Source organism: Puma concolor, chromosome D3, assembly GCF_028749965.1.
Source record: "Puma concolor isolate L17-30 chromosome D3, mPumCon1.1.hap2, whole genome shotgun sequence".
NCBI lineage: Eukaryota > Metazoa > Chordata > Mammalia > Carnivora > Felidae > Puma > Puma concolor.
Genome location: NC_141678.1, coordinates 43,442,393 through 43,456,963, shown reverse-complemented (window position 1 = coordinate 43,456,963; position 14,571 = coordinate 43,442,393). Strand labels below are relative to the sequence as shown.

At 44.6% G+C, this 14,571-nt stretch overlaps 1 protein-coding gene across 1 annotated transcript in view; it reads right to left on the bottom strand.

Annotated features, from left to right (window-relative positions):
- The window catches only part of ENOSF1 (enolase superfamily member 1), a 30,234-nt gene extending 17,858 nt beyond the window's left edge, over positions 1 to 12,376 (bottom strand). The window contains exons 1-3 of the mRNA XM_025931104.2: positions 12,021 to 12,376; positions 6,477 to 6,585; positions 827 to 942 (exon numbers count right to left, since the gene is read on the bottom strand). Of these exons, the coding sequence (XP_025786889.1) occupies positions 827 to 942; positions 6,477 to 6,585; positions 12,021 to 12,104 (309 nt within the window). The 5' untranslated portion in view covers positions 12,105 to 12,376. The remainder of the gene's footprint in view (positions 1 to 826; positions 943 to 6,476; positions 6,586 to 12,020) is intronic.
- Positions 12,377 to 14,571: the final 2,195 nt, after the last annotated feature.

The following is a 14,571-nucleotide window of genomic DNA, read 5'->3' as shown; positions in this document are numbered from 1 at the left end:
TTATAATGACAAGCTTTCCCTAGCTGCTTGTTTACTACCTGAATGCACTCATGGATTCTTATGTTATTCAATGAGCTATAAGCCATTACTAACAAATTTATTTTGATCCTTGAATTGTCCCAGATTTGGCCAGTGGGGACTTCTTCAAGAGAATGCCTTTAAAAGTAAGTTCAACTTGCTTTGCAGAAAGTTAAAAATGAAATCCAAGGCACCACACAGAATGCCTTCCCTGTGCCTTTCTATGGGCATGGATAAGAAACTGAGCAGAGTTCATAAAAAATAGAGCTGATGTTGGGAGACAAGGGCAAGGTCCCAGTTATTGGACTGATCTTACTGTGACAGAATCCTTTCTCTAGAGCCTCACTCTTCTCATGCCTTGAACTTAGGGTTCAAAATATAGACCTATACATGTAAAAGTGCTCTGGTCTCCATCTTTTAGCTTTGCTCTTCTCTTATGTTTCTGGCTTTAATAACCTCCTCCCCCAGCTCTAATGCCACCCACATTACCTCTCACCCAGAAAGGATGCCCATTCAATACTTTATTTTCTAGAGTGTCTAGAACACTTCTTCCATTCAAGGAGTAGAGATGAGGTCCATAGGGCAGAGATAGCTCTCAGGATCCAAATATATCCAGATTCAAGTCTTACAGAAAGGAATATCAATTACCTCAAAACACTGATTGTCTAAATGGTTGAAGCCCTAATTTAATAGTGTTTTACCTTAAAATTGTAAGCCTGTCTCTGTTTTCACATTTGTTGCAATCAAAGCACGTCTTAGACCTTAGTAATATTACTTGTAAGAACATTTTAAAAATTAGGTCCCTTACCCATCTGAGCTGCCCATCACTGGTGAGCTGCCTGTAGAAGCCTCTGAAGTCACCAACGATGTCCCCGAGGTCCTTGTTAAGCACATGGTGGGCGAGGGCATTCACAGCACAGGCAACTATTAAATAAGGATTCAATTCTTGGGTATGTCTTGGTATGATGCCAATAAATTAAGACGTGAAAACACCACAACTACTGTTGGATTTTATGAAAGAAACTTTAAATACAAAAGGTACATGCTTTGTTTTGTTTTTAAAGTTCATTTATTTTGAGAGAGAGACAGAGAGAGAGACAGAGAGAGACAGAGTGAGAGCAGTGGAGGGGCAGAGAGAGGGAGAGAGAGAGAATCTCAAGCAGGCTCCCCACTGCCAGCACAGAGCTTGATGCTGGGGTCGATCCCACAAACCGTAAGAATAATGACCTGAGCTGACTGAACCACCCAGGTGCCCCTAAAGGTACATGTTTTTAAATACTGCCTCAAATATGTCTTTTGGGTTTGTCATAAATAATACCACATATATAATACAGCTGTTAATCCATACACTGAGCTTAATATCTGAGTAGAGCAAACACATTTTGAATGGTTGCCATTTGAAAAACTGAGCCATAGGTATGAAAGTTTATTTTATTTTTTGATACGAAAATTTAAATCCTATTCCCAATATATTTTCTTGTTCACTTTATAAAGTGTCCAGTCATTTTCTTTTTTTTTTTAATGTTTATTTATTTCTGAGGCAGAGAGAGACAGAGCATGAGTGGGGAGGGTCAGAGAGAGAGGGAGACACAGAATCAGAAGCAGGCTCCAGGCTCTGAACTGGCAGCACAGAGCCCAACGCGGGGCTCGAACTCACGGACCGTGAGATCACGACCTGAGCCGAAGTCGGCTTAACCGACTGAGCCACCCAGGTGCCCCAAATGTCCAGTCATTTTCAAAATCAAACTTCTCTATTTCATTGTTCCTAAGGAATAAAGAGACTGATTTATCAAATTAAAAAAAAAAAAAAAGCAGTGGGGGGAAGCGCCTGAGTGGCTCAGTTGGTTAAGCATCTAACTCTAGATTTTGGCTCAGGTCATGATCCCAGGGCCCTGGGATTGAGCTCTGGCATCAGGTTCTGTGCTGAGCTTGGGGCCTGCTTGGATGAGAATCTCTCTCTCTCTCTCTCTCTGCCCCTCTGGCATGCTCTTTCTCTAAAGTTAAAAAAAAATAAAAGTAAAAAAAAAAAGAGGTACCTTCCAATTATTGTCAAGCATAGAAAATATCTTGAAGTCACACTATAACACACTACTAAAGATGAAACAAATTTGAAATAAATACATGTAAAATGTTAAAGTACATGAAAATACTTTTCTTAAAGATTTAATTTTTTCCTATTGATTTATGATATACTACGCTTTAAGTTTATTTATTTTGAAAAATAGAAAAAAAGTTTATTTATTTTGAGAATGAGTATGAGCAGGAGAGGGTCAGAGAGAGAGGGAGTGTGAAATCCCAAGCAGGCTCCGTGCTATCAGCTCAGAGCTCAACATGGGGCTAGATCTCATGAACTGTTTGACCATGACCTGAGCTGAATCAAGAGTCGGATGTTTAACCTACTGAGCTACCCAGGCACCCCACTATATGTTTTCTTAAGTAATCTGAAGGTCAAATTTAATTTGGCTCAGAATTACCATCCTTTTTTTTTTTTTCCGTATTTTACTTAAAAAGGCTTTATTGTATTATTTCAGATGAAGAGTAAGTAACAGATTGAATTGGAAAGACCCTTCTACCCTTCAGTCATGCTAGAAAACAATTAGTACACATAAATGACCAAAATAATCAAATCAAGTCATCTAGCCCCAAAGCAATTAATTTGTTATAAATTTTTTTTGATAAATTTGTTGTTTGGTGTTGCCATTTCTGTGATTATTACTCAGGTCATTTCATAGGATAGCTGTTCTCCTAACTACTGGTGCAGTTTTACTATCCTCCAGATCCTAGGAGAAAGACCTCTGACCTATCTGAAACAAGCTGTCGGGACGCGCCTGGTTTCTATGTGGAACAGTGTTCATACATGAATGCACACCTGCTCTCAAATGTAGCATTAGGGCTGGAGCAACCATTGCATGTTCTCTAGGGCTTCTGTTAAGGGCTATAGAATCATTCCAGTTCAGATATGCATTCCCTAGAATGTGAGAAGACAGAATCCTTCTCACACCTTGATGGTTGGTGCTCTAGGATTAAAGACATCTGAAGAGCCAGTCAGCAACTCACAAAGAGGTATAAACCATCATCTAGTTAAAACCTCCATCTCGTTGATGAGACAGCTGCTAGAAACCACTGATGAAGCATACCTCTGGTTTGCCCCACATGGAAAATGCCCTTAACAAAGTTGAGGATGAGCTCACCCTTCACAGCTCTAAGAGATGCATAAGCAGCACTAATGTATTCATCTATAGCACAGCTTTTCCTTGCTCAAAAGGAGGGCACTGCAAGAAGGTAACTAAAATTGGGTGCATTCGACAGAAATCTCAGTAGTGGTGGTCATCTAGCGTACAGGACAGTCTGCCTCAGGTTTGCTTTGATGCCATGGGTGGGAAATTCATCTGGAAAAAAACTGGTCACTAAAGGCACGTCTTGCTGACTAACTCCCTGCCACCCTCTGGCACAGAAAGGACAAGTCAGTAAGGCCGATGGATGACCATGGGTGTCTGAACCTGAGGGCTGGTGTGAACCCTTATGGCTGTTTTTTGTCTCTTTAGAAATTCTTCTTTCATCTTTTTTTCTTCTATTGTTTTAAGAACGGGGCGCCTGGGTGGCGCAGTCGTTTAGGCGTCCGACTTCAGCCAGGTCACGATCTCGCGGTCCGTGAGTTCGAGCCCCGCGTCAGGCTCTGGGCTGATGGCTCGGAGCCTGGAGCCTGTTTCCGATTCTGTGTCTCCCTCTCTCTCTGCCCCTCCCCCGTTCATGCTCTGTCTCTCTCTGTCCCAAAAATAAATAAAAAACGTTGAAAAAAAATTTAAAAAAAAAAGAACTATATTGGTGTCTTCTATACATTAAACAAATAACTGTAACCCTCCCTTCCTGTCTCTCTCACACACGCAAACAAGCACTACCTTCACAGTAATGAGGAAAGCACTATTTTTTTTTTTTTCTAATCATAAAAGAATGCACAGGTAAGTAAGCTGGTAAAAGTGCAGGAGAACCGTGATGTGCTAATGGAATGTTTTTTCAACTTGAATGCAAATGCCATGTAACACATTCAGTGAGACTGCGATGAATCACCTGAAATAGGGAGCAAGTTTAAAGGTAAAACGGGGGCACCTGGGTGGCTCAGTCGATCAAGCGTCCGACTCTTGATTTTGGTTCAGGTCATCATCTCACACGCAGTTCAGGAGCTGGAGCCCTATGTCGGGGCTCTGCACTGGCAGAAAGCCTTGGAATTCTTTTTCTCTCTCTCTGCCCTTCCCCCTCTCTTGTGAACTCTCCCCTTTCTCCCTCTCTCTAAATAAATAAATAAACTTTAAAAAGCCCATGAAGTTAAAATGGGTTCTGTCATATTGTGGTCTGAAAAAGGCTCCGGAAGCCAACTACATCACCGCAAAAGAAGCATTTATTATAGACATAGAGAGATGGCATCTCCCCTGGCTGAGATGTCCATCAGGACAGCTGGGAGGGGATGGGAATGGAGGAGGCAGAGGTCCATGAAGGCCCAAAGCACAGAGCTCAGCAACCAGAGAGGGGGAGCCTCCTATCTCCTATATATATCAAGTCCCAGTGAGCACAAAACACGTGCAGGGTCCCCATACTGTGTGCCCCACTCAGCAAAGTTCAAAGTCTCGGCTATTACCAGAGTGGTTCCAATGGTCCATCCCATAATAACATATTTTGTAAGCTTGCTGAGTTTTACACAACCTTTGGGGGCCACCCTATATGGTATGCAATATGGAGAAGGCAGCTTCATAAAGCACTCAACTTACACCAGAGACCATTAAAGTTGCGGGCAAAGCTGACACACAGCTCACAAACCTATCGTGGCCAGCGGTCACTGCCTTTGGAAAAACATTAACAGCAAATGGTTGACTTAATGGGGAGGGGGACAGGAAATCATTGCTGAGTCTCCTGCTACCTGGCAAAGTCCTAGCTACCCTTCAAGACGAATCTCAAAGCCTCACCTCTGTTCTGAAGTTGCCCACAGCCCTCCTGGAAAATGAACTAACCCTCTCTCTGTTTAACTTGTACCAAGTCTTTTATTTTTTTTTAATGTTTACTTCTTTTTGAGAGAGACAGAGAGAGAGAGAGAGAGAGAGCGCGCGCGAGCGCTCAAGCATGAGTGGGGGAGGGGCAGAGAGAGAGAGGAAGACAAAGAATCCAAAGTAGGCTGCAGGCTCCAGGCTCTGAGCTGTCAAGACAGAGCCCAAGGCAAGAATCTAACTCACAAAATGTGAAATGCGAGATCATGACCTGAGATGAACACTTAACCGGGTGAGCCCCTAGGCACCCCTAACTTGCACCAAGTTTTAAAAAAGTGTCCTTCTAGGGGCAGCTGGGTGGTTCAGTCAGTTTAAGTGTCAGACTCTTGATCTCTGCTCAGGTTTTTATCTCAGGGTCAGGAGTCAAGCCTCATGTTGGGCTCCATGCTGGACATGGGGCCTACTTAAAAAATAATAAAAATAAAACAAAATAAAAGTTAAAAACTGTCCTCACACTGCACAATCGTTTCTGTTAAAATTCAAGAAGGTTCCCTTGTCCTTCCTACACACACACATACACACACACTCCTTTCATCTGCTTGACAATATTAGAATCTTTCAGTGGGGCAAGGCTTCCACTTTACATGTAGGGAGAGCGGACAGTGCAAGTACCCTTGGAAGAGCTGTCGTATCACCACCAAAGTTAGAGAACCTGTTTCCTTCCTAGATCCTCACTCATCAACTATCATAATTTGGTTTCAGATCCTAATGATCCATGGAAATTGACTGGCAAAGGTCATCTTTTTTTACTTCTTGAATTTTGTACCTTGTGCGTGGATTATGTACTTCAAAAAAAAATCAAACAAACAACTTGTATTTAAATGTGGAAAGAAAGCACTTTAGGCAGTCAGGAGTTCTATGGGGCTAGCTGAGCAGCTGTCTGGATTTCTGTTTCTTTATTTCTAAAATGTGAGGGGCCTCAAGACCACCACTGAGCTCTCTCCAGCTCTGAGAGAATGACTTCACTCGTGGCTCAATGTGCCTCCTGCACAACCAGCTTTCCCCAGATGACAGCTCCGAACCCAGGCAGCCAGAGGCCCTTCTGCCATGAAAAGCAGTGAACTTGAAACCACTTGGTGTGAAGTACTTTGAAGAATGAGGGATTCACTGTGCACATCACAATAAGCCTCTCCACATGAATGCCCGTTGGTCCTTCTGGTGTCCCTCAGCCACCATCACCCCCCCCCCGCCCCCCGGCCTAGCTCAGACAGAAACAGGCTGAGATTCACAGATATTCCCGCAGTCCATCGATGACTGCAAGGAGAAGGGCCAAGTTCTGCCACCTTTTCTCCCAATGAAACAAACTATGAAACACTGTTTTTACTCACTTTGAGCAATGTACATACAGAGAAAAGTAAGGTCACCACTGGAATCTAAGTGCAAATTAAGCATTCTGGAAACTTAAGAGAAGGGTCAACTCACCAACTTCCGTGCCTTTTCCCAGAGTGAAGGTAATTCCATACCCTTTGAGCCCGTCTTCCGCATCGGTCTCTAAGACAACATACGCAGCCGAATAATCAGGGTCTGTGTGCTACAGGAAAAATGCACCCCGTCCCACAAGGCAAATGTGAGGAATCCAAACGTACACCTCAGAACATCACATAAGAATAGAAAATGCAATAGGAGGGGTGCCTGGGCAGCTTAGTCGGTTAAGCATCTGACTTTGGCTCAGGTCATGAATGATCTCACGGTTTGTGAGTTCAAGCTCCATGTCGGGCTCTGTGCTGACAACTCAGAGCGTGGAGCCTGCTTCAGATTCTGTGTCTCCCTCTCTCTGCCCCTCCCCTGCTCGCTCTATCTCTCTCAAAAATAAACAAAAAACTTTTTAAAAATGCAGCAGGGGACATGCAAGACGAGCTCCAATTCAATAGACCCCTTGGTGTACCCCATTTTCTGCAGGAGTTCTAAATGGACAAAGGGAAAGTCCTTCTGAAAGATCCATATTATTTTAACAAGGGCAACATGTCCATTTTTAGTGTCAGTTTGCAATTAGACAAACTGCAAACTTGCAATGATCAGCTTAGATTTTAATCCGGAGTTTTCTGATGATCAGCTTAGATCTTAATCCGGAGTTTTCACCTAAACTACCTCTCTCAACTGTCTGAGCAGAGCTCTATTCACAAGGTTTTTGTTTTGTTTTGTTTGGGGTTTTTTTTTTTAGTTTAGTTTAGTTTTTTTTTTTTTTTGAGAGAGCATAAGTGGGGGAGAGGGTCAAAGGGGGAGAAAGAGGAAGAGAATCTTGAGCAGCCTCCATACCAATGTGGGGCTCAATCTAGCGACCTGGGATCATGACCGCAGCTGAAATCAAGAGGCAGACACTCAATTGACTGAGCCCCACAAGTAGCTGCAAATGGAAGCAGCCAAGGTTTCAGAAAGCCTCACAGAAAATTGAGCTTATCTTTGTTGCAATTTGCAGCAGGGCTGAAAAGACAATGGCACAGGTCAAGGAGATCACTGGGGGAAAACAAAGAATAAAACTTCAAAACAAATTAGCCTGTTCTTTGTTTTTTTAACTTTCTACTATCAATGGTATTTTGATAAGTGTTTACTGACAGACTATGATGAAACTCAACACTACTTGTCAATATGGGAGATGCAGAGGTGAAAAAAACCAGTCTGTCTCTAGAAATCTCTCATAGAGTGAGGAGAAGAAGCCAACACACAAGAACCAGGCGAGGGCGGTTCTAGGACAGTACAGGGTCAGGTGCTAATATGTGGTCAGCCAGAAGTACCACAGAAGGGCAAGAGGAAAGAGGAGGGGAAGCAGGGGATGAAGACAATGGGATGGACAAAGGGACAGATGAAGGCATGTGGGCAAGGGGGAGCAATACGAAACCCCAAAACCTGGGGAGACAGAGGAGTACAAGGCCCCTGAGGCACTGGGTGGCAAGTGAATGGAGACAAGCCTGGATAGGGGGTATGGGGGCAGATAATGGAGACCCCCAAAGCCAGGCAGAAGATCCAAATGCATCAAAAAGGAATGCACGGTGCAACTACTGAAGACTGGACGATGACAATTTATTACTGTTTTTATTATTATTATTGTTATTATTACAGAACATTTGTTGTTCTGGCACACTGTTTTAAAAGCTACTTAACTTAATCCTCACAACAATATTATAAAGTAGGTGCCATTATCCCTGACAGATGAGGAAACTTGAGTTTAAAGAGGCAGAATTGAAATCCCCATATTCAGGGAAGAGGAGAAGGCACACACGGTGGACAGGAGGTCTTTGGCATCAAAGCCTAGTGCGGAGGGGGGCACTGGGTGTGAAGGGTTGCTGAGCTGTGTATCAGAGACTGTGCAGAGGGCTGACCTGGCACAGACATGTATGCCCTTAAGAAAGTTACAGTTTAGAAGCCAGGGTTACAAAAACTCTACTAACATGAGGCAGGACATGGTAAGTCTCTGGGAGAAATGCAGACTAAGGAAGCCAGGCAGAGAGCACCATCAGCTGAATGCACTCAAGGCTGGAGGAGGCTTTATGATGAAAATAGAACCTTGAGTCAGTAGGTTGAGGATGGGGAGCCTTGCAGCAGTGGGGGATGGCATGAAGGACCTCCAAGTCGGGAGAGAATACTTGCGTGACAGTGGCAGTGAAGAGACAAAAAAGGGAAAGACTGGGGTGCCTGGGTGGCTCAGTTGGGTAAGTGTCCCATTCTTGGTTTCAGCTCAGGTTTGTGATCTCACAGTTCATGAGTTGAAGCCCTGTACTGGGCTCTGAGCTGATGGTGCAGAGCCTGCTTAGGATTCTCTCTCTCTCTCTCTCTCTCTCTCTCTCTCTCTCTCTCTCTCTGCCCCTTCTCCCACTTGAGCTCTCTTCTCTTGCAAATAAAAAAATTTTTTTTAAAGAAAAGAAAAGGGAAAGGCTGAAGTGTGTTTCAGGATTGGTGACACCCTGGTTTGACCACTGGGTTCTGGGGAGGTGGATCCAGAAATGAGATCCGGGAATCATTGGCTTACAAGGGGGCACTGAAGCCGTCAACACGGCGGGGGGGGGGGGGGGGGTCTTACTGGGAGTGTGCAATGAGACGGGGGTGGAGGAGGAGTGGAGGGAAGGGAGCAGGGAGCAGCCCTGAAGCCTGAGCTTTGCAGAGGGAAGAAGGGGATCAGTACAGGAAGCAGCAGCAGCCAGCCAGGTGGCAGAATGATGGCAGGAAGAGGAGGCTCAGCAGACAACATGACATGCAGACCAGAGGTAAGGACCCTGGAAGCAGAAATAACGTCAATCCCAAGAGAAGGAAGGAGACAGAAGTTGATTACAGATGAAGGAGGAAGTAAATGTAAAGGTCAGAGGCCAACAGGAATGAACCAGTAATTTAGCGTGTAGTGGGAAAGGAGCAGACAAAGAAGGAAGTAGAGGTGTTAGGGTCAAGGAAAGGTGATTCCAAAATGGGAATCCCTGTCTATGTGGGACAGAAAAGGAACCACTGGAAAAAGAGACTAAAGAAGAAAATACTGGATGGAGAGGGAGGGGAGAAGAATGGGGGCCTTGGGAGTCAAAAGGGGTGGGAATGGGGACACAGAATAGATTAGTTTGGGAGGATAGGACTTACAGGATAAAGGGAAAGAAAGACAAGAGGGTTGGTCTGGAGACTAATGGGGGGAGATGGGATTAAGGGTGCATTTGTTTTCAGTCTTCTGGGTGATGCAGTGGGCAGTCTTCTAACTGCTGGGGGTGCAGGAAAAGGGGCCAGAGCAGCAAAAGAGTGGAGTGGTCTGACACAGGCACTCGAGGGAGCTCAGCAGACAATGGGGAAAGGAGAGGAAAAGTATGCGTAGGAAGTGGTGGGGTCAGCCGGAGCTGGGCTGTGAGCCCGTAGCCCCGGGGCTTCTGGAAACTTGATGAGTGCCTAGACAAGCAGGCAACTTGTAAGTACCACCCAGCCTTGAGCACTCCACTTTTCCTAAAAGGCCGATTAAAAAAAAAAAAGAAATCACAGTGGAATCCTTTACCTCTAACAGACTTGGGGACTTCATGAATATATCCTACTTCTGATTAGGAAGGCTCACTCTGCTGCTAAGTGCTGAACACAGCTGAATTGCTGAGTTCAGCAAGCTGTGAGGGCACGGGAAGCAGTACCACCAAGAAGTGCAAAATAGCACATTCTGTTAAGAAGGCACCTAAGAATCAGCACACAACACACCCCATATCTCTGGAAGATAAATACTTAAGTATTTATGAGTTTGCAATACAGGTATTAGATAACCTCTCCTGACCCAGAGGACATAAACCACTCAGGCCCAGGGACAAATTCCATTTCTTAAATTATTCTACAGTACACCAGGCTACTTTAACACTTCACAAATTCAAAGCAGAGAAAAATCTAGGCCAGAGCCCCTTTCTGCTTTAGTTTCCTCATATGTAAATAGTAATTACAGCCAACACTTTTTGATGGCTTACTCTGTGTCAAGCACTTTACAGGCATCTCATTTAATGCACGAAGTAGATACTATCATACTCACGTATGGAGAAGATAGCCGAGGCTTAGAGAGAATGAGTTGTTTACCCACAGCTGCTACATCTCAGAGAGGTAAAGGTGGTTGCACTAGCTCAGGTGTTTGAATTTTACAAGGCAGGGAAATGTCAAGCATTTGGAGATCCACCAAGGATTGCCAACTGGGTGTTTTTTTAAGTCATTTACCATAATATAAGAACACATAAGGATTTTTAAAAGTGGAAATAACTTAATCTCAAAATAAATGACATTCTTTTTTTTAAGTTTATTTCTTTATTTTGAGAGAGAGAGAGAGAGAGAATGGACAGAGGATCCCAAGCATGCTCCACGCTGTCAGTGCAAAGCCTGATGTGGGGTTCGAACTCACAAACCATGAGATCATGCCCTGAGCCGAACTCAAAAGCCAGATGCTTAACCAACTGGGTCACCCAGGCATCCCTAAAAGATGTTCTTTTAAATGTCAGAACTTTGGTTGGCACTTTTTAATGAGAAACTTATTTTTTAAAAATATTTCCAGTACACAAAGAGCATAGGTCATGTACTGATATCAGCCTGCCCTCCGCCCACTTAGGAAGCACAACATCATAGGATGAATTAGAGTCCTCTGGTACTCCTTCCTCTCCCTCCACATAGGGAGCAAGTAACCATTACCCTAACATGGATGTTTCTCAATTCCCAGCATGTGTTCACACATGAGGATCCTCAGGGAGACCCAGAGGTCATAAAACACTGGGGCCCAGAGACAAATTCCATTTCTTAAATTATTCTACAGTAAATGCCTTCCTGTATTTGGAAACCACTGCACTAGACGGTGGTAGGTGGGAGGAGTCCCTCTAAACACTCTCAATAAGCAAAAACGCCCTTCAGTATTTAGGTCAAAGCCTGTGCCTTTACTGTATCTCCAAAGACAGGAATTTGCATAACTCTCTACAGTGGCAAATCCTTTACAACAATGTTTTGGTAATTTCATAAGAGCCCCCCCTCACATGACCCAGAGTTACTACCAGCTTGTTTGGTTTCCTAGCCAGTGTGACTCCATTTCACAGATGGGCCCAAGATGCCCAGAGAGGTTAAGCGTCTTTCCCACGTCACGCAAGTCGTGGAAGAGGCAGGATCACCACCCAAAACAGCCAGTACCCCACCACGAACTGCCCCTCTCAGTACAGAGAAGCCAGCAATGTGTTCTAGGGTTTCGTTGGTGGGGATTCAACAAAACCACTTTGCTGTCGTTGGCATATTAGGCATTTTACTATTTACAGCAAAATGCGGATCGTAAATGCAAAAACAGTAAATATTAAACGTCTAAAGAAAAAAAAATGCGAAAAAAGAAAAAGCCCCGAGGGATGGAGAGTTTCTGGTGACTTTTAGTCCCCTTCCAGGCCTCCGCCTTTGCAAACGCAACAGTTCCAAAGTGGGGAACTTCCGCGACCCACTGGACTGCCCGCGCCTACTCGGGGCCTGGGCGTCCTCGCGGCGAGAGGGCACCCGCGGTCGCTCAGCGCTTACCATGGCGTCCGAGCCGTGGCCCCCCAGCGACGTGGGGAAGCGCACGTCCCGCACCGAGAGCCTGGAGATCCTGCCACGCACCATGTCACCGCCCAGCACCCGGAGCTGGCCGCGCCGGCGACTCCGCCGCAGGCCCCGTGCGTGGAGGGAGGGGCAGAGCCCGGCCCGGCGGACGCTGATTGGCCGCACGGCCGCGACCGAGAACTTGGCCGGCCCCGAGTGGCAGGCTCGGTTCCGGGCTCCCCGGGACGCCCGAGCGGTTCCCGCCGCGTCTGCAACCCCGTGCTGCCACGCACGGCGCTCGCGAGGATTCGCTCTGGGCCGCGGCGGACCCGAGACTTAGGAGGACGTCCCGCGCCGCGTCGGGAAACTAGCGAAGTGACCTTCTCGGGAGGGGCGCCCAAGACGAAGGAGCAGGGTCTGACCAGAGTGCGATCGCCTAGAAGCACATTGGGGCCACGGGCTCCACGCCTGACCTGAGTCAGAGGGCAGATGCCGGCCAGCCAGGGGAGACGCTAGAAAATCTGATGAGTCTTTAAGTGACCTCAGCCCCCGTTCGCCACCTGAGAAATTAAGAAGCAGATCACCATTTATTACACCCCTTCTGATGCAGAGTGTTTTAAATGCATTACCTCTTATCCCGTCTAGCTCTGTAGGTCATTTTCATTTTATTGGTGAAGAAATGAGATTCAGAAAGATTAAGTGACTTGCTCGAGGCCAACAGCTAGTTAAGTGGCAGAGAGTGTCTTGGCTGCAAACCTGGGTTCTGTTGTCTGGATTGCAGGGACTCTCAAGGGAACATGAAAGCTATGGCTTAGAAAGCACACTGGTCCTTGGCTTTCAAGTACAGCACACCGCCCGTCAGTTCCTACCTTTGGGAAATGCTTTGGAGAATAATTTAAATGTTTGGGAAGCAATGCTGTAGATGTTATTCTATTAATTTGTGTTGCTCTGGGTATGGCAGGGATATTTTCAAGGATGCCCACGTCACCCCTGGATGCATATAACCTTATTGGATAAGAATTCCTTTGGCTTAAGGCTTAGATCAACTCAAATGCCTATGGAGGCGGGGTGGGCACCAACAGCAAATAGGAGCGAGGCAATAGGCCACTGTGACTGCAGCTAACCACCTTTGCTCTTTTAAAGAAGTAGCCAGTTAGCTCCAGCTTACAGTGGTCCTGTGGGAATTAGAGCTCATTTCCCAAGAGAAGTCTGAAATTCAAATGTTAATATGGAACTAGACTTCCTTTTTCCCTGTCCTTCTCTACCCACTTTTTTTGGGGGGGGGGGGGGGTGGCCAGAATATATGCTCAGTTCACTTTTTCAGAATGGGTCTGTTGGCCTGGTTAATAAATTGAGTACTTTGTATTCTAAAGATATCTTTGTTTTTCTTTCAAATTTGAATGTTGGTTTTATTGCATAAAAGTCTTAGTTCAAATTAATACTTTTTAAAGTACTGTTAAGTCCCATTCTTTATAGAATAAGCTGGGGTTTCCCCCCCACCTCTCTAGAAAATATTTGGATTTTTCTCTTTTTATGGCTTTAAAATATGAGGGGTGCCTGGGTGGCTCAGTTGGTTAAGCATCATGATCTCACGGTTCGTGGGTTCAAGCCCTGCATCAGGCTCTGTGCTGACAGCTTGGAGCCTGGAGCCTGCTTCAGATTCTCTCTCTCTCTCTCTCTCTCTCTCTCGCTCTCTCTCTCACTGCCCCTCCCCTGCTCACGCTCTGTCTCTCTCAAAAATAAGTAAAGAACATTTTTAAAAATTAAAAAAAAATCACTATTTGTGTTTAGGATTAATTTAAAAATTAATTCTGTTCTACAATTGAAGGATCCTTTCAACCAGAAGCAATATATTTCTCTGGAAAATTTTTCTCTATTTCTTTCATTAGTTCTTCTTCTTCATTCTTTCGTTTGCTTCATCTGGAACTTAATTGGAATATTAAACCTCTGAATCTATTATCCATGCTTTTTTTAAAAAAAAAAAACTTTGACTCTGTTCTTTTATGAATTCTGGGCATATTCTTTGGCTTAATATTCCAACTCAAATTTGATCTTCAACTGTGTTCCCTTCTTTTTTCACCCTGTTTTTTCCCCTTGGTGTTAGATTTTTTTCTTCAGTTTTAAATTTCAAAAATTTTCTTTTCATAGTACAGTTGTCCTCTCTTATCAGCAGGGACACATTCCAAGACCCCAGTGGATGCCTGAAACCACATTTAGTGCTGAACCTTATATATATTTTTTCTATACATACATACCTATGATAAAGTTTAATTTATAAATTAGGCACAGTAAGAAATTAACAATAGTAATAAAATTGTATCAATACAAATAGAATTGTATCAATATACTAAAAGTTATGTGAATGTGGTCTCTCAAAAAATCTTTTGGTACTGTACTCACCTTTGTGATTCTGTGAGATGATAAAATGTCTACATGATGACATGAAGTGAGGTAAATGACTAGGTATTTTCACAGTTTGTTAGGCTATTGATTGTCTGAAGATTCATCAGGAGGATCTGCTTCCGGTCAGCAGGCTGACCATAGGTGA